This window comes from Diadema antillarum, unplaced genomic scaffold (genome assembly GCF_040938485.1).
Source record: "Diadema antillarum isolate AM-2024a unplaced genomic scaffold, OU_Dant_1.0 seq00001486_RagTag, whole genome shotgun sequence".
NCBI classification, from domain to species: Eukaryota; Metazoa; Echinodermata; class Echinoidea; order Diadematoida; family Diadematidae; genus Diadema; species Diadema antillarum.
The window spans coordinates 255,008-276,374 of NW_027272225.1; the positions used below are offsets into that span (position 1 = coordinate 255,008).

Sequence of the window (21,367 nt, forward strand, 5' to 3'; positions counted from 1 at the left end):
CGTTCGTAACAAGAACACATGATGCAACAGCAGCATAAAATAATATTACGGATCTATCTTTGGTTTATAGGGTCATAATGATAAATCAAAGAGATTCTAGAGCTGAAGGAGACAAAATACAATATTCGTGTCTCCTTAAAGTTTCCAGCTACATTTGATTCTATCATATCCAAGTATTTACTGCCATATGAATACAATATTATAATAGTAATAAAGATAATAATGATATCAGTAAAAATAACGATAATTATTATCATCATATTCATACATGCTGGACTGAACACACTATTTACATTCAGGGGCATACAAATTCCTTCATACGCTTGATTAGTAGCCTAAACACCAAAACATGAGAGCAAATATTTCTTTGATTATAACTATACACATACAGGCAAACATAAACTCACAGATATACGTAAATGATATACACAAGACAGACAGACACACGCACTTATATATCTTTTTTTTTACATATATTATATAAGAAAAAGGAGCAAGGAGCTTTGAAAAAAAAACTGCCTTTGCTTACATTCTTGAAACTTGTATGTTGTAGAACTATATGGTAAAGCACCTAATGAAGTAGAGCAAATAGGGAGGATGTTACCAGGGAAGGACAGATCCGCTCAGTTTTGTCACTTTAGTTAAAGATGTAATATCACTGCCTTGTTGTCGTCACACCCTCAGCTCCGTTCTTATCAAATTGTGTCATCAGCCATCCAGTATGTCACGAAATACTTGAATGTGACTGTTGTATATTACAGGTTAACGGTTTAATTCAGCCTTTTCTGAGAGTACTGTGTAAATGTGCTCATCTTCGAATAACTTTTTTTTTTGTCTGAGGACAATCCTTCACGTAAAATTTCAGAAAACAGTATAACTGAAAGTCTTTCTGAAGGAGGGGTATGTTAGGAGGTATCTAGGACGTTGTTCACAAAGGAATGATTTGTATGTTTTTAAATTACTATGGAAGGGACAATGAGTTATAAAGAAAAAAAAGTGTTGTTCCTCTGTTTCTACCAAGAGGGAGAATAAAATTGTATTTGATTGACAAATGAGTAAAGAAAATGGAAATTCTTCAGCAATCAACAGATCAAGTTCAGGTCTCAGAATCTGCCACCTCTTCAACAATATCACTGCATGCCTGCCACAAAACCGTGATATTTTGGATAATAATTGGCCCACCTAGCTGACTGTGGGCAAAGGACCTTTAAAGCAATGCATTCGTAGTTACGGACGACCAAATAGTCTAAATCCTCTCTAGACACTTATGCATCTGGTGCAAAGGCGGCGTTGTTATGCATACCTAAAAAAGAGAAAATTTCAACAGGGAGAAAAACAAGTCTTTAAAAATAAAGTCAACGCATTTAGTATTTCATTGGCTAAAATACAGCCTGAGTGAATATTGATACGAGCATAATATTGTAGTACAGAACATAATTATAATGATCAATTTATAGCATAACTTTTTTTTCACCTTGATTCTGTTTGAGGGCTACCATCCTTTGCAAATGAAAACAAAAAGCCCCAAACCAAGCCAAACTGTACATAATGCTCCTAGGTTTTCAATGCATAATAAAAGACAAAATCAAATTATAAACTTTTTCTTAAGTCCATGTTTTAAGCAAATGTCTTGGGTAAAATGGAGCACTTGCACAAAGTAAGCATGCTTTCTGAAATGCAAGAATAAAGTAACATTATTGCTTTCAGTTAAAAAAAAGATATGTTGCTACTTGAATATAAAAAAAATACTCAGTTATTGTCAAAACATATCAAACATTGTTACATTGGTCTGATCGGTAACAATTACGTGTTATTCACCGGCAAAATTACAAGGTATACAACTCACCGTTCGAAGATACGCGAACCTTGTTGTTATCCTGTCGACCGTCGTCTTCATTGGACCAACAGAAGCAGCAGCCAAATGACGACAGGAGGACCGGCAGAAAGACAAGACTGTGGAGAATCCCAAAGAGCATGACCAGGAGCATCACCTTGAAGAAGGCTACAAATATGTAGCTGGTTGACCAGTTTAGGGCGATTATTGCGATGATTGTAGAAATGGCTCCTTGCAGGATGGGCATTCCGAGAGAGTAAAGCGCCATAACGGCGTGCCGGGAGGCGATCGAGAGCTTATCCCTGTGTTTGCCGTCGTACTCTTCCGGACCAGAGAGAAAGGAGTACGTAATGTGAGCGGAGAAGTCGACGCTGAATCCTATGCAGAGGATGAGGTTGATCATGGAGATACTATCCAGACGTACGTCCCACAGGGACATGTAGCCAACGATACCAACCTCAATGGACGCGATGCACAAGGCTACCACCACGGAGCAGATTAAATTGGGGATGAGAAAGAAAGCGACGACGAACATGGCGGCGACGGCAATAGAGAGATTTTGGATTGTCACAGGTCGGATCCTGGCATACTGCTCGTAAACGATGAAGAAGGGTGAGAACGCGGTTAAAGTTATGTCAGCTTCACTCGCCTTGTCTCGAACTTCAGCCATCATCTGCACTTGCTGGTTTGTGGTGACTAAGCTATCTCCCGTGAGTAGGAATCTTGATGACTCTATCACAGAGTCGTTGGAACCTTCCTCGAAAACGATGTCTTGCGAGTATCTTGACAAAGAGGGGTTGACGAGGAATTGGGTAACAAGTAGCCGAGAGAACTCATCTTTGTCTGATCTTATATTCTCCGGAACATTTGCTGCATCCAGGAATTCCAGGAAGTCGCGAAGCCAAAATTCTGTATACTCAGAGGAATGAATGTATTTGCTGCTTTCGAACTCTTCTACGAGAGCCTCCAAATCTTGCTGGACCGCGGCGTCACTGTAATTAAGTCTTTCCTGGATAACAACAGAAACAAAAGGCCCATAAGTCGAAAAATGATCTGACTGATGCTCGAAGAAACCGTAAGCTGGAGACCCGGAACGAGCCAGCAGCTTCAACTCCAGACCCTCGGAAACATTCAAGCATCCATAGATTGCACCACCCAGATAGGCGCAGAAAGCAAGTAAGGTGAGGAACTTTACTGCGGGCTTCATCAGGAATGGTCCGTAGTATTCTTTGAAGAACGTCATAAGACCGGTCTCACAGTTTCCGATCGCCCTTTCACGGCGTTGTTCTTCCGACAGGCCGCCTGCGCAACAGAACTTGTATGCCGTTGAGGGCGCTTCATCTGGCGATTTTACTTTCATCAAAGTCCAAACGTGACGATTCGCCGCCTCCCTTCGACCAGTGAGTGCCATGCAGGCTCCGAAGAAAGTAATCTGGAATATATAGTCGAAGATGACTGCGACGCCGGTATACAGACAAAAGACGCGGACAGCTGGTAGTGGGTTAATCGACCCTATACCGAAGGCGAGGGCGTCGGTAATGCTGGTGATGGTGATGGAGACTGCCGCCTCGGAGAAGGCCTTCCCCATTCGTTCCTCAACACTGTCACACGGACTGGTCTTCCGCCAAGCAGCAAGCATAATAAACATGTCATCAATCCCGATTCCTAGATGAGATGAGGTTTAAGATGAAATCATGAGTAAAACAAACAAAACAAAAAATGTTATCCTTTTGAATGCTTTCCAAATTAAGTTCCTTAACTCTTTATGTGCCGTGGTGTAACCCCCCTGTGTGCCATGTTATTCTGAGACAGCAACGTAGTCATGCTTTGGGGAAACATTTTGTTTTTCAAATCTATGTAAGTTCAATAGATTTTCGTTACTTTGGACATGTAATGAGCAAAGTTGTGAAGAAAATGCCAAGCTCTCCTGTGATGTAAATTTTGTGACAAATCTATCATCGTTTTTCTTTTAAATAACCAGTGGCTGCATTACTGTAGAGGCACTGGAGGCATGACATCTACACAGAAAACAGTGCCTGAAACTTAAATTTTACTCGCAAACTCAGTTGGGAACACTACTTTATAGCCAATCACTACATATAATTCAAGCTACATGTGACAGGAATGGAATCAAGAGAAACGCTTTCATTGTACTGTGGCATTTGGCTATTTATCGATCGGTTTGGGCGGCTTTGTGCGTTTGAGCAGAATATGCGAAGTTGGGCATGCGAACATGGCACATAAAGAGTCGATATTCTACTCTATAGGTACTGCAAGAGTTTGCCATCGTCTGTTTCTTTCAGGCTGACGACGTATGGCAGCTATCTGTAAAACAAGTTTGTTCGTGAGGGTTACCAAATTGTGACAGTCGTTTTATTGTTTGGACTGGCTTCTTTGCTGAGTTTTTGCTTTGCTTTCTATTCTAACCAAGACTGGGAAAAACACAACAATTCTTTACTCGGAGTTTGTTGATTTCGTTTGAGAGGTTGATACTTGATATTGTATTCAACAAATTATTGATCTTAAAACGTATATTGAAATGTAATTCATTACTATGTGCACACAAGAAAGAAAACCAAGTTCATATCGTGAACCCAGCCTCAAAGTTTATTTATTCATTTTTGTTGAATGGATAACACCACCCCCAAACAAAAAGTTTCATATCTACTAAGTCAATTGGTCCTAAGCGGAAAATGTAGTTCTGAAAGGGTTCACCGGTCACTGCACACTGTATACTTAACACTTACCAATGATTAGGAATGGCATTGAGGACGTCACTATGTTGAAGTTGACCCCAGCGTAAGAAAGTAGTCCCAGAGAGGACGCCACGGCAAGAGACGCGGAGATTGTTCCCATGAAGCCAAGAAAAGGTTTGCTGAACACCCAGTCAAACATCACACAAGACGTGATGGCGAAAGTGAAGAGTAACGTGTACGAGATGGAGAAGAGAGGGATGACGGACTGCGTTGAAAGGCTCACTTCACTGTCCAGAGTGTGGGAATGGATGAATGAGACAGATATTGCGTCGGACTCAAAGTTGTCTACAAAGCTCTCGAATTTAGTCTCCCACTCCATACCCTCCTCCTCAAGAAGAGGTGTGGTCTGCAGAATGTAATTCAGGGCGAAAAGTCCGGCTCTCACGATTGTCTCGTTGTCTCTCAGCTCTACATCTCCAAAGGTAGTTCCAAGGAAGTAGCTCTCACCGTTCGACGCTTCGAAGAATGGGTAGGTCCAGTTCACGTGTTTCAGGTAACTTACGTTGCGATTTAGCATCTCAAGGACTGGGTTATCCAGGCAGACACCCCGACTCATGGCGCAGAGAGACTCGTACGTGAACGGCGTTCCAGTGCTGTTGGTTACTGACACGTTCCGCAATTCACGGTCGAAGCGTAGTATCTCGGAAAACACGTCCTCCACTAACACATCGTCTCCTGCTTTCGGGGCTAGGATGATGTTTGCGGCGAGATCGTCCGTGCCGTTTCCGCGTGTCGCCGTGTACTCATCGTAGTCGGTGGGAAAGTCATCGTATACAACCACAGCGTCGTCACGAGCTTGGCTGTTATCCGGTGTGAAAAGAAAGATGACATCGGTGTCGACCTTCAGGAACATGATTCCTACCGACAAGGCTGCCGCAACGATGAGGGAGATAAGGATGAATACACAAGGCCATCGAGAGACAAACTTTCCGTAGTTGTAAAACAGCCGAGTCAGGCCGCGATCGATACAGTCACACTTAAACATTGTTGGAGCCTTATATTCAGCTGGCAAATCTTCAAATACTGCCAGATATGACAAACCGGATTTCCATGCGATCGACGATTTTCTTTGGAGACGAATTCTCCAGCTTGTCACCAGTCTGTTCCACTCGTTTTGATCAATCTGCACGATTAAGTTTTGAAACAAAACCTTCTATAAACAATGTATATACTAAGAAACACATTCACACTCATGTACCACATACCAACACCAACCCCACTTTTGTCTATGTCTATTTTTTAAGAGTTTTCTTCGAAAAGGATCTTAATGCACTTTAGCGGGTTTACCCCTATTTCGCACAATTCCCCGTTTCCCTTCAAGAAGTCCTTCTATAAAGAGTCATTACCATAAGTACCAAATATGACAACGAATAACATCCTGCATATGTCCTGAATCTAAATTTACATTGATTATTTTTTCCTTTAATTAGGGTCCTCCAAAAAGATTTATTCATACAGTTCCTTTGAAAGTCGTTGTGTTCACTCGACAGATTAATTCGAAACTGAGCTTTAGCGGCCATCCGTGTCTTCAACAGTGAGGCCGTTTATTGTCAGTACCTCATTCCTCGTACACGGCCCCTAGATACTGGACATGCTGGAATGATCTCTCCCCCGAAATAACAAGCTGCTCGTCTTTATATTCCTTTAAATGCAAATTAAAAGAGTCTTTATTGAGTGCATATCTTGCAGACACTGAATAGTCGTAATATCTTGGTATGTTATTGTCCAGTCAAACATTTTGTCAACACGCTGCAGATTCCATTTTGGGTCTTGTCATCAGGCTCTCTGAATTCATCATTAACAATTCCACATTCTACCTCGTTCCCCTGTCTTCCTCTTTCCCTCTACCTCTCTCTAACTTTCTATGCAGAGCTTGACGGCTGGCACCAAATGGCTTAATAGCTGTACATGTTACTTTTTGTGTCTTACTAATCATATCCTGGCGATAGTTTTAATGCAACAGTTCATAGTATATATGTGACCCTGCACCACAAAACAGCAAAAAGTCGCCAGACATGGATTTTTTAAAAAGCAGATTCTAAAAGAACAGACGCTAAGCTTTAAGATGATGTATAACTCAATTCAAATGGATTATTCTAACCTATCTAGATAATGGAAAGAAAGGACACACTCTGGAAAGTGTGAACTGAGAAAACAGGTTCTTAAGTACAGGGTCTATTCAAGCGCTTAATCTTTACCAAGTTATGCAAGCTGTGGGATGAATGGAACCAAAAAAAACCAGGATGTTGAAAATCGTAGCAACAACAATGAAGGGATCATCAAATTAAGCGGAAATTAAGCATGCTTCATTAACACATTCTGTAGAAGATTAATGCCAACTTTCAATGTAGTAGCATCACTCTTTCCAAAGTTATCGGAGTTGAAAGTGACGAGTATGGACAGGGTTTTTAACTCTTTATGTGCCACGTTCGCACGTCCGACTCAGTCGACGGCGTGCCAACTTCGCATATTCTGCTCAACAAACAAAGCCGCCAAAACCGATCGATAAATCGCTAATCACTGCTAATCCCGCGGCACAATGAAAGCGTTTCTCGTGTTTTTGTTCCTCTCATATACGGCTTGCATTCTATGTGGTGACTGACTATCAAGCAGTGTTCCCAACTAGATTTGCTCGTACATTCTAAGTTTCTGTCACGGTTTTATGTGCAAAAGTCATACCTTTTCAGTAATGTAGCAACTGGTCATTCAAAAGAAAAATTGAAAATAGATTCGTCATACAATATATATCGAAACAAAGCTTGGCATTCCTCTTTAACTCTGCCTGCTATTATGCCCAAATTTGTAGAAGTGATACAAATTGGAAAAAACAGAACTCTTTCTCAAAGAATGACTACCTTCGTGTCTCAGAATAACGTGGCACACAGGGGGTCTCCACTATGGCACACAACGAGTTAAGAAATGAAAAGAGGGCTCTATGAGAAACACCTAATCACGCTATTCCATCAAAAAGTGTGAGAGAAACTGAAAACACAAGTTCCTGTTTGTTTTATGATCCCAAACTTTAACATAATGTAGAAGAAGATTTGTTCTTTCAAAAAATATGAAAAACTCAAGATTGGTTAGGTTGACCCATTTCACCTATTTTCAGTCCTCACACAAAATCACTGCGTACGAGTTTTTGTTCGTTTTGTGATGCACGATCACATATACTAAAGTAGGCTTTATAATAATGATAGCTCGGTCACAGTTATGGTTCACACTAAGGTATATTTGTGTTCTTCTTCTTTCTTTTTTTATCACATTAAATTAGGCAACCTAAAATCATCATTCTGGTCTTATCTTCTACCCGTTCTTCGTTTCTTTTTCACAAACACTGATTATTCGGGGCTTACAGCCAAACAAGCTAGCTTTCATGTAGGTCCCGTCATACTTCTCTTTGATCAACCCCATTTCGATTTCGATTTTGACCAGTTATTACATATAATCACTATGTTATCACTATGTATATTGTTTGTTTTCTGCACATTGTTCACAAGGAAAAAAAAAAGCACTTGTCTGATTTCTGTTGTAATGTTCATAAATGAGAAGTATGAAAATTAAATGAATTGAATTGAATTGAATTGAATATGTATTATAAAGAAAACAACAACATTGCCCCACAAAACAACAATCTCTGTCAGGTAAGATCCGTTGTACAAGACAGGGTTTACATGCCCTTTTCCATCATCATCACCGTTATTCTTCATTATCATCCTCACCATCATCACCATTATCATTATCATTATCATTATCATAGTTGTCATCGTCTTTGACACGATTGCTTAGGTAAAAACATCACACAATCCTCACAGGTAGTATTCTACTCAGTTGGTTGTGTGTTGATTTCTGATCGACCATGCGTGGTAGATCGCTACAGGAAATCAGGATACAAGATGAAATTTGGATATAGGCCCTTTCGCAAGAAAGGTGTTTCGTATTTAGGCCTTTTTGAAAGAAAACATGAATTTGACCTAAATTAACAAACTTGCATTAACGAATGAACGTCTATTTCACCTAAATCAACAAACGTACGTCAATAAATAAATGCCCAGTTAGACTTAATTTATACGTTCTCCTCGGATTCTAACTTTCAAGTTTGAAAAGAAAAATGTTGTAGGAAACGAAATTTTTTTCGGGTGACTACAATGCCGTTAAGTTGTTTCATTATATTGATCTTACTATCATTTCTCTTAAATTGGTTGTTCTCGTTGCCTGGCCCAGCTCTCCTATATGTTTGTTTCTTTTCTGTTGCTTTTTTTTTTTTACAGAATGATCTTTTGAACTTTGATAAAGCATTCAATCATTTTTCATTCGACATAGAATGTGCAGGTTAGAAAAGGTACAAGGTCTGTTTGCCGTAAGTCTGTCTTTGATTGACACACCTTCTCTTTTCAAGACATCTCTCTTTGTTGTAGAACGTTGACGAAAATGTTGAATTCTTCTTGTTGATCAACGTATAGCCTCGATATCATAATCTGATTTTAGAAGAATGTTTTAACTCGATATTTTTTGTTTCAATTATAATGGTTACGTCACTGCATAATATGCTTGAAATGTGTGAAGATATCTACGTATATTTACGCCAAGTGTATAGGTCTGGTGATAGTGAGTGTCATAGGGAAAGTGTTCTGGAAGAAAATGTGTGTGTGTGTGTGTGTTTGTGTGTGTATGTGTGTTATTTTAAGAATGAATGCCAATTAGACGAAATGATCTACTGCTCACGTGGTCAGCTAAACTAAGATCGATGACTAAAATTGCGATTTAGGAAAACCGTGTGTCAAAGCATGAAGTTCAATGACAACGTTTTAAATTTGAACAGCAACAACAAAAAACAGAGAGAGAAATAAATGAAATTAAAACTAAACTATGAAATAACCCCAGAAACAACAGCAGTAACAACAACATCAATACAAATAAAAAAAAAAGACAATCGGTTTTAATTTTGATACATCGTTAACTTCCAATTTAAAAAAAGACAATCGGTTTTAATTTTGATACATCGTTGACTTCCAATGTGTCTATCAGATAAATAGGAAATCAATGAGTTGTGACGTGTGATCCCATTACTTCATTAATATGCAAATTAGCTGAAAGCGATACCACTGCTTTTCAGGAAAAAAATGGGCATCTAAGCACCACAACGCCCATATCATATTTCTTGTTTTGATGAAAGCAATACGTCACAGTAATCCAGGGTAGCCTCTTCAGTTTCATCTCTTCTCTATCACAGGGCCCCGTCATTATTACTGCTATGGGTCAAGAGGATCATCGTTTGATAGAAAACACACACGCGCACGCGCGACCGCGTGCACACACAAATTCTCGTCAACGGTGTAAACACTCGGTTTTATAGGATTTAATTTTGTATGTTTTGAAACAAACTGTATCCAATCTTTTCTAGTAGTACAATGTAGTAAGAACATGGTTAAAAACAGTAAAGATGTTTGGCAACCGTTTTCTAAATCTATGGGCTAAGGCTGCCAAAGATTACTTTTGTATTAAATGCATGCACTTTGCCTCATTTCGTGCACGCACAAATTCTCGTCAACGGTGCAGACACTCGGTTTTAGAGGATTCAATTTGTTGTTTGTTTAAACACACTGTATCCAATCTTTACTAGTAGTAGTAATGACATGGTTAAAAACAGTTAAGATGTTTGGCAATCGCTTTCCAAATCTATGGGCTACGGCTGCCAAAGATCACTTTTGTATAGAATTCATGCACTTTTCCTCATTCAACTGACTTTGTGTAGCACATAATAATCACTATTCGTCAATACATATTCTTTTCTTTCAAAAAATACCATTGATCACCACCCATTTACAGGGCAAGCAGTTTTCATTTGTTCTCTTTGTTTTGTTCAAAACATTGGTCCAAGAAATGATCACTTGCGAGAATTATCTCATCACTTCATTAATATGCAAATTAGCTGAAAGCGATACCACTGCTTTGTAGCAAAAAAAAAAAAAAAAAAGATGGACATCTAAGCACCACAACGCCCATATCATATTTCTTGTTTTGATGAAAGCAATACGTCTCAATAATCCAGGGTAGCCTCTTCCAGTTTCATCACTTCTCTATCACAGGGCCCCGTTATTGTTACTGCCCTGGGTCAAGAGATCATAGTTTAAGCACACACACACACACGCACGCGCGACGGCGGGCACGCACAAATTCTCGTCAGCGGTGTAGACACTCGGTTTTATAGGATTTATTTTTTTGTTTGTTTAAACACACTGTATCCACTCTTTTCTAGTAGTACAATGTAGTAAGGACATGGTTAAAAACAGTAAAGATGTTTGGCAACCGTTTTCTAAATCTATGGGCTAAGGCTGCCAAAGATTACTTTTGTGTTAAATTCATGCACTTTGCCTCATTTCGTGCACGCACAAATTCTCGTCAACGGTGTTAACACTCGGTTTTATAGGATTCAATTTTTTGTTTGTTTAAACACACTGTATCCAATCTTTACTACTAGTAGTAATGACATGGTTAAAAACAGTTAAGATGTTTGGCAACCGTTTTCTAAATCCATGGGCTAAGGCTGCCTAAGATTACATTTGTATTGAATTCATGCACTTTGCCTCATTTAATTGAATTTGTGTAGCACATAATCATTGCTATTCATCAATACATTATTCTTTTCTCTCTTTCGTTTTCGGCAAAAAAAAAAAACATTGATCACCACCCATTTACAGCGCACGCAGTTTTCACTCTTTGTCTTGTTCAAAACATTGGTCCAAGAAATGATCACATGTGAGAATTATGCACTTATGTTCGATTCTTATAGATATAAAATGTTTATGTTTCTAAAATACATATCTCCAATAAAAAAAATCATGTTATATTCGGCATTTTTGATATTCTCTTTCCAATCCAAAAACCTTCCACAGACATACTTTGATAGCGTCTAGTGATTAATGCCCATTCATACAGAGTCTAACGTTACCGCACTCGCTCCGCAGCTCTAGGTATTGTATGTTACTTCGTTCGTATTTTATTTTGCTTCTCAATCAAATCAAATAAAAAATGAATAACATCAATGTGACAAATTCAAACCAAACATAACCAAATGACAAAGGAGCAATACAAAACAAAAGTGCAGTTGATACTACATGGATAACAAACATCTTTGTAAAACATTGATATTTACATATAATACAAATAAGACAGTACATTTGATTAAATAAGGAAGCAGGAGACCGTCAGCATAAGCATAGCTTGACTGGGCTGATGGCCTCATGCCTCATGTATGCCCTACTTGTTCTGTTATTTCCAATTTCTATGATGACTCGCGGGACCATGCTCTCGGCGCAACGCGCCATACGCTTGTGAAGTGGTTAATAACAAAGATATGTATTCCTATATACGTACACACATACATACATACATACATACATACATAAATTCATATTTCTGTTCGTAGTCTTGCATACTTACAGTATACCCTGTACGGCGCTGCTGGTGGGATACATCTGCTGTGGATGTTTGTATAACTAGCGCACGTCAAAATCTTCTTTGTGAAGGATTTTTTTTTTCCTTTGAAATGAAGAAACATTCATAGATAACCATGCATGGCGCCTGGTGAATGCATGTATACTTAGATGATAGTGGCGGATGAAGCTGACGCTTCGCTCATTCGCTGTCTTGTTATTGTGTATATTCATTCTTCCCCTGGTATTCCCCATTTCTCTCGGTGATATGATCGGGATGCGCACGCCGTTCCTCGGTTTATCACATGGTTAGGGAAGTAAGGAAAAAAAAAATACAGGCGTCCTATATATGAACCTTACACTCATGTCTACGGTACGAACTGAATCCTGATCGTAGTCATGTCATGTATCGTATGCCATGCTGCTAATGTGATGCACCAAGAACTCTGAACTTTGAACTTTATTGTAAAACACACTTTTTCGCCCCAAGTGGGCATATAAAGGTTTAACATTGTATGAGATACAAAACATGAGTAACAATGAACAGATATAACATATATACATATTTACATATGGGGTATAATACGTAATAATATACATACTTACATAGCGTAGGGTAGTGCCCATCAAAACTTACTAGATAAATTACTTTTGTTACAAAAAAAGGTTATTCGTATTATTTGTGGCGTCCCGCCACGTTCCCATACAGAGCCATTATTTACTAAACATAAGATTTTGAAAATTAAAGATTTGTATTTTTTTCAACTTGGTCAGTTTAAGTTTAATTACAATGTAAATGCACTTCCCAGTATTTTTAATTCAATGTTCCCACGGAACAAGTCTTTTCATGATTATCCCACTAGACAATCTAATGAGTTTCATTTACCCCTCCTGAGAACTTTATTGGCTCAGAATACATTTATATACACCGGACCTAGAACTCACTGAGCTGTGAAATAAAAAATTCCCCATCCTTGTATTCTTTTAAGCGCAAGTTGAAACTTTTCTTATTAAATCCTCCCTGATATGTTTTTTACCTTTAACAGCTATAGTTTTCGTTAACCTCAGGGTTCATCATCCACCCACCAATCATTCAATCACTGAATTCATTATTACGTAAAGAAGTAGCCATTACAATCCTTGCTCAGCTGCATGCAGCACCAACTCTATGAAGCACATTCTCTACCATCCCCTGTTCCATTTCCCTTGTTCAGCGTGTGGGTATTCTCTCATTCTCTCTTTTTTTCTTTCTTTCCTTCCATACTTTTCATTTATTCAAGTTGAGTCATGTTGTTGTGTTTCTTCTGTTTTGTCCCGTCCTGTCGTATATCACATTCGTCACATAGTGTTTGTAAATAAGTAATTCATAGGTTTTATGAGTGGTTCACAATCTACAAGCTTTGCTTTTTAGTGGACCTCTCTATTCTTTCTTCCTTTTTTTTCAACTGAAGCATGACTTTGTATTATTTTTTTTCTTTTTCCAGTATGCGCTCCTATGTTTATTGATACCATTTATTAATTGCAAAGGCAAATGTTCTTTGTTTATGATGTAAAACCTGATTTATCTTGTGTTATGTTTTTGCTGAAAAAGAAAAAAGAAGAAGAATGAAAATAAATGAATTGAATTGAATTGAATACATGACATGTGTATGACATGTGACACGTGTTGTATGTACAATCCGCAGTGAACGCACAGGGTCACATGGAGTTCACAGTACAACAAACTAAATCATAGCGCCCTCTACGGAACAATTTTTTTTTTCGAGGCGTTAGACGGACTAAAGTGCCGAGTGCAATCAGAAATATCTCTTAAAGGTACTTGAAAATTTGTGAAAGATGGTTGTCATAATCCATTATGCTTGAAATATCTTGAAATATATATCTTGAAATCTTGAAATATAAATGTATTCAAATATCTTGAAATACATTAAATCTTAAATATCACATTTTCATCGGGTACTCAACTTTAAGTCGGTTAGGGCCATGTAACCTATGGGAAAAATATTCTTGAATAAGTCCTTACATCATCTTAAAATGTAAACAGTTTGAATTCAAAAATGTTTTAATGGGTTTAATTTGCACACGTATCATGAATGAAAAACGAGTCAAGGATAATAATCATGACTGACATAAATTGAATATGGCAAAGATGCATTCTCTAGGAAAATAGTAGTAGTTAAAATTCTATCGGGTATTATTGTTCTAGAAAAAATGAAAATAATAAACACAACAGTTATAGTCACGAAACACCCTACTTGTAACATCGCTTGTCTGCTTCTTATTTTTGTTTTGTTTCTTGTTTTTTTCTCCTTTTTTGGGTTTTTGTTTCTTTTTTTTGGGGGGGGGGGGGGTTAGTTTTGAAAAATTTGGGTTTAGCAATACTATTCATTTTAGGTCCCTACTCGGCATTTTAGGTTACTGCTAGATACCTGACAATAAATTTAATTGTGGTCATACTTAATTCATTCATTTATCGTGTGCTTGTATAATCTTTTTTTTTAGCTCAATATACAGAATATCTCAAAACACACGAATACGTTTTTTTAATACAAGGAAAGAAAGAATGGGCTCCTGTAAAAATTATGAATTGGAACATTAGTCAGCAGAAGGTGTACTATTAATTACGTATTGAAATTCATAATGCACCAACTTTAAGATCCTTTTAAATGGTGTTATCGGATTACCTAGACAGAGCATTGTAGTAGAACGTGGTTTATTTCGTTATCCTTTTCTTTTCCTTTCTTTCTTGTCTACTACTGAATCTGTGAATATTTTCATTGATTATTTTTCCATGTTTGTATACAATATGCGTATACAAATTGTATTACTATGAATGGTAACCAGACCCCTCCTCCGTTTCGTAAACAGTTACCGGGTACGTATTCTTTAAATTATCATTGTGAATATGATACTTTTTTATACGGAAACAGATTCTCCGGTTAGTGAAACACGACACTGGTTTAGCTCACAACACGCTGTTGTTTGGGCTCGCAAAAAAAAAAAAAATGTCTTTAGAAGATGAGCTGATTAGTGAAAGTATAGGCATGTGCGTGCATACTATCAATGGTGAATGTTTGTTGCCTCTTTTCACGTGCTCTAATAACTAATGTATGATAAATTATGTAAGCTTAAGAGACGTGCGTTGCATACAGCTGATGGCACCTGTAAAAGTCCTTAACGGCGCAAAGTTAAATACCTAATGATGTAACGTTAAATCAATAGGGAGATAAATCACGGGAGTTGACAGTTAGTGTAGGCATTTAATTCTAATAAACGCAACGTAAACTGACCGGAAATTAATATGTCCTGTTAGTGGAAATTGAGCAAAGAAAATGGGATTCAAGTTTTCATCAATAAACATTTCAATTTGTCACATGTACAACTAGTTTTGGGTTTTTTTTTTCATTTAAATTGTGCAAGTCCTCATGTGTTATTTATGATAATATATACCATTTCTATAGATTTGTTATTGTTGCTGTTTCGGTGTGTATCTTTTTTATTCTCATGGACCAAACTTATCATTTTTTTGCTTTGTTCAGAGTTCCATCATAAAGCAATGTAAATATAATAGTAATGTCCCATAATTTATTGTACATACAGCTGTATAAGCTACTCCGCGATTCAACTTTTTGGTTGCCACAATCTATCAATTGTGTTTGTGCTTGAACATATAAGATTGAACTAAATTGCAATGAACATGCAAAGGTATACTCAAGTATTGGGCAGGACACATGGAGAGACGATACATGTCAACTGTGACAAAAAAGGGTTTTGTTTGTGTTTTTCTGATCGAATAAAACATGTCCAGACAGTTGATTTCAGAGAAAAAGAAAAAAAAATCGAATCAAAAGATCAAAGAATATATCTATAGATCTTGTAACATTTTTTTTTTAATATCTTGGAAATTAAACAACTGTGAGAGCTACATATGGGAGAGTGAATTTTTGATCATTCATTACATACCCCAAGAAGAGTCTAACTTTGCGTGCAGAGAATTGGTTTAACAAACATAATTCCTTATTTGCAGACTCGAAAAGAAACTGTCTGAAATAGCAAGAAAATAAATAATAATGAAAATAAGGCCCGAGCTTGAAAACAAAATCAATTCCCATACTAACCAAGCACGTGCGTTCAAATTATACCGTGTGCTATGTCACCAATCACAATTAAGTAGATCATTTCATACTTGGAAATCCAGTCTCTGTGGCTGAGCTATACAACTGTATGTACGTATAGACCCCAAATTAAACTATAGAAAGACCGCAAATAGCAAAATGAGATCATATCACATTCCAGTATTAAAAAGAGGGGGGAGGGTAATGATTTCATTAACAATGACCATATTATGTCAAGCGCACAATTTCCCTTTTTCATTTTCTTTTCTTTTTTGTATTTTCAACCCTTAATTTATTGAATTCCACTGAGGAAAGCACCAGAAATAAGAAAAAAAAATGCATATGGTTTCTCGTGTTATCTAAACCACAGGTTCACCTTGATAAACACAATGGACTGAGAGAATGCAGAAATATACTTTTCAAAAAATGTTAGTGGAAGTTCAAAAACTATGAATTTTAAAAGTTTCAGTGCAGTCAATTTTGGATGAGCATACTTCTTTGATTTGTGATGTCACATTTGTAGATAGAACATAAAGAAAGCATAAAGGATTATGTATATGTATATCTTTTTATACCTAGCTATCGTTCCCCGTTAAATGACTTTTTGTTTGTTTTGAGGTGCAGGGTCACAAATGATGTTTGAGAATACGTCTAGATCAACGACTTCAGTTTTTTTTTTCTTTCTGTTGCATAATACGTGTTTTGAATCGGCTCACGGTGCGTCAGTGTCGAGTGTTCATGTATTGAAACACTTGACCGCATAATTACTCTTTCTCTCTCTCTCTCTCTCTTTCTCTCTCATAATTGTGTGACATCATCATCAATGCAATTCTAATAACGTTTCATGTCGCATGGATATGAAGAACATAAAAAAATCGGTAAATCAGTAGTTGTGTCTTTAGTACTGAGGTAAATTGTAGTAAATGACATGTTTTGCGTGACGATATGTACAGTGCAAATGCGTGCACGACAACAGAACATCATGTGGAGGCAAGAACAGCAGCATCTCCTGTACGAAGTTTCTAGGCGTGACGTATCACATCATCCCAAGCGAAAGAGAATTCGCTGATGAAACCATTATATTTCTTGTTTCATTATCTTTCACTCACGCACGCGCACACATACACAAAAAAGTACGCATCTACGTCTCTTTCGTAGCAATACAAATTTTGGCTTTTTAAAATCTTTCTTGCAGATAATTACACAAAGTCATGATAAATTTTGTCCATTTACATGACATCAGGGATGATTACAAATCCCAGATTATGCTACAGAAATACTGCCAATGATATCTCAATGTGGTAGCCGCTATGCTCGCCCTCTTGCGTCTGTAAAAGAAAGAGCATCAAATGATAATAAAGTTAATGAAATCTTACCTTCGAAACACGTGTATTACAACACACCGGCAAAGCGACAAGCTGCTACTTCGCCAGCTGAGGCTAGCAACAACGAAAATGCACATTTCTTTTTATTCCGCCATCACAAAAAACTCCATCATTCGCGTTGATATCGAGCCCACCCTTTTCTCCTCCCCCAGAAGCCTACGTCATCACACCGTGACTTGCCGCGTCTCATGACGATGTCATCGATGAGGCTGCCGACCAATCAGAAGACAGCGTCCCTCACACACCACCCTACCCCAACCCTTGACCTTTTCTCTGTGCAGGCTAGCAGGTGAAAAACACTGCGTTGATACCTCCCTCAGAAATGATGGTAGTTGAGATGAAATGTATGCCCGGTTGCAAAACAGATTTCCGATGTCTCGCTTTGCAAGTGTCATGTTGAGAGCAATATTTGATTAAACATTCATCTCAGACCATATGAGAGTCCAAAGTGAATTAATAGAGTGGTGTCGTCTGTAATCCTTATCTGTTCAATGTATTTGCTTTTATCTCTGATGTAATGTAGCTTTTCCTCAGGAATATGCCTTCTTTCCACCGATTAATTCCCAGCAGAGGCACAATTTGTTGAAGCTCGGGTCATTCTACTTGATCGGCATAATGGACTGTTTTTATGTACACTATTGTTAAATCGTTGTTGCTTTAATTGCAAAACAAAATGAATTAAATATTATAAGCAATACCACCCCTATTGTCTTTGTCACTTTTCGTATTTATGTATTGTATATACTGTACTGTTTTTAACTTCATGAGAAAATGAATGTGTGTGTCGTATAATGCAACCAAACAGCTAAATACCTTAATGAATCGTCTTATGATGATTATCATGCCTTCAGGTAAAGCTTAGACATCAATTTCTTCACCGTGGACGAATTCATTGGCTCGATCAATAAATTCCGCTTGAAATAAAACGCACCTGCCAAGATAGAATACACGCACTAACAATAAAAACAAACAACAACACCGGCAGTGCATTAGCAATATCAACGACAGAGGCCAAAACGTATCAGCATAGTGTGCGTCATTGAAGAGAAAGGGGAAAACCCAGCTCTTACCCTCGTGCATGATGACACGCATTAACATAATTCTTTAGCATATTGATGCCCGGCCATTTTATCGATATTGGTATTCACGCTTACAAAAGAAAAAAAAAACCACAAGCGTGCACACCCGCACAACATTACTATTGCTGTTGGCACTGTTTTAAGAATTCACATCGGTTTCACGCTGTGTGCATTAGTCATATCTGTGATGTAGAAACATTATAGGCAAGCTTTCTGGTTGTTCTTGACTCTTTTTGTGCCATGGTGGAAACCCCCTTTGTGCCGCATTATTCTGAGACACTACCGGTTTCATGCTTTAAGAAAACATTCTGTTTTTCAAGTCTATGTAACTTCTTTAGATTTCTGTTGAGCTGGGAACAATACTGGGTAATACTTGTAAAGCAAATGCAAAGCTTTGCTTTGATGTATTATTGTATATATGACAAATCTATGATTGCTTTTCTTTCAAATGACCAGTAGCTACATCTATACTGCGAATGCATGACTTTTGCACACAAAACAGTGACAGAAACTTATAAATCATCTCAATCCAGTAGAGAACACCTCTTGCAAGTCAATAATTACATTAAATGCAATCTACATAAAATGTGAAAGGAACGGAAGCGCGAGAAGCGCTTTCATTGTACCGCGGCATTTGTCTATTTATAGATCGGATTGGGCAGATTGGTGCGTTTGAGCAGACAGAATATGCGTAGTTGGCATGCCGTCGACTGAGTCGGACGTGCGAATGTGGCCATAAAGAGTTAATAACATTTTATTTTATCTTTTATTTTTGCTTTAAACGGGACATGTATCGAATTTGCCATTTTAGATATCAACTGTTGTAATCATGTGCTGACACACATTTAAGTGCAGGGTTCTTAGATTGAACAACAACAACAACAACAACAACACAACAAAACACCAATAACAATTACTGGTCAAACTTACAAATAAATGGTTCTAGGTAAACAACCCCTTGGACAAAATACTCCAGACCCTTCCCTATCCTAACCCTAATCATCATCCTGATTCTTATCCTAACCCTAACCCAAATTCTAATCCTATACTTCATCCTAACCGGAATCTGTTCTCTAGTCTCATCACTAACAGGTTTATGTGACCCTGCACCACAAAACCAACAAAAAGTCGCCAGACATGGATTTTTTAGTTAAGGACAGATTCTGAAGAGCAGACTCTAAGCTTTAAATGTTATATAACTCTATTCAAATGGACCCCCCCCCCCCATTAACCTACTTAAATACTGAAAAGAAAGAGCACGCACTCTGGAGAAATGTGAACTGAGAACAGAGGCTCTGAAGTATAGCCAGGGTCTGTTCAAGCGCTTTAATCTTTCACCAAGCTCCGCTAGTTGTGCGATGAAAGGGAAAAAACACAGAATGTCAACCACAGGAGCAACAACAATGAAGGGATTATCAAATTAAGCTGAAATTCTGCGTGTTCTATCAACACATTCTGTCCATGATTATGCCAACTTTCAAAGCAGTAGCCTTATCCTGTCTAAAGTTATTAGACTTGAAGACTGAAGAGTGTACAAAGGATTTCAAGAAATGAAAGGTGGTCTCTATTACAAACCTGATCATTCTACTCTCCCCCAAAAAGGGGTTGTACAAAAACTGCTGAAAACACACTTTCCCGTTCGTGTTACGATCCCAAACTAACTAATTATGTAGAAGAAAGATTATAGCTCTTTCAGAAATATGAAGAACTCAAGATTGACTTGGAGTTGACCCATTCACCTGTTTTGGGTCCTCACGGGGTGCGACTTTGTGTTTGTTTTGTGATGCACGGTCACATTAATAGACGGGGAGAGGGGTTGTTAGTCGGGGAGGGAGGGGGGGGGGTTAATTGCCTTGTTACGCTTGAAAACAATCAATCAAGCAAGTGAAATAATAACGTAAATCTTCGCCATCTTTTCCTCATTCAGATTTTGTTGCAGTGTTGTTGTTTTTTTTATAATGTATTTCTCCCACGCTCCCCCTCCCTCTCTTTTCTCTCTCTCTCTTTCTTTCTCTCTTTCTCTCTCTCCCTCTCTCTCTCTCTCTCTCTCTCTCTCTCAATCCTAAAAAGGAAGTACTCAAATGTGCAACAAGGTATACTTGTCATAGTGGATACTCTAAACCAACTGAATTTACTGATGCATGTTCTGTTCCCCATACTCTTTTTTTTTTTTCTACGAATTTCCTTTATGCCAAAACAATAGTATAATATTACTTTGTGTTTATTTCTGGTATTTCTTTGTCATCAATGATTAGTAATTGGTCTTGAGCAAAAAAAACAAAAACAAATATATATATATATATATAGGCCCACAATTCCAAATTGACAATTCTTGGTTTTTCTGTTTCATGTTTTGTTTGATAGTTAGTTAGTTTGTTAGATTGTTTGTTGTTGTTGTTTTTTAGCAGAGCACGCTATTCAAGTTTTCCCAAACCAACTTGAAGCAAAATACGAAACTGCATGAATCTACACTCTTTTCATTCTTTTCTTACTCGCTTGTCTAGGTAACCTATTCATTTTCGGGGAGGAAGTTTGTTCGTAAAACTTTTCCCTGACGGATTTCCCCTCGTCTTACCCTCTCTCTCCCCGATTTGCACTATAACAAAACAACAAGGTGCAACAGCAACAACAGCAATGATACGAAGAATATGTCTATGTCAGCGTCATTCAACAAAGACAAAGACGACCTCCGGGCACTCTTTCGGCTTGTCTGCTTTGATTATCACAAACAGAAAGACAACAACAAAAAAAAATACAAGAGAGTG

At 37.9% G+C, this 21,367-nt stretch overlaps 1 protein-coding gene across 3 annotated transcripts; it reads right to left on the reverse strand.

The window, feature by feature from the left end:
* Window positions 1-558: 558 nt before the first annotated feature.
* Window positions 559-17,653, reverse strand: LOC139709988 (patched domain-containing protein 3-like). 3 transcript variants are annotated; one of them, XM_071621939.1, is made up of 4 exons: window positions 17,515-17,653; window positions 4,582-5,713; window positions 1,847-3,499; window positions 559-1,303 (listed from the first exon to the last, which is right to left on the reverse strand). In XM_071621939.1, exons 2-4 carry the CDS (start codon window positions 5,573-5,575, stop codon window positions 1,266-1,268), a joined length of 2,685 nt encoding a protein of 894 aa, XP_071478040.1. In that variant the 5' UTR covers window positions 5,576-5,713; window positions 17,515-17,653; the 3' UTR covers window positions 559-1,265. The 3 variants fall into 3 exon arrangements, with proteins under 3 accessions (XP_071478040.1, XP_071478041.1, XP_071478042.1); XM_071621940.1 differs by lacking the exon at window positions 17,515-17,653 and adding an exon at window positions 12,031-12,168; XM_071621941.1 differs by lacking the exon at window positions 17,515-17,653 and having other exon boundaries at window positions 4,582-6,036.
* Between the last annotated feature and the right edge of the window lie 3,714 nt (window positions 17,654-21,367).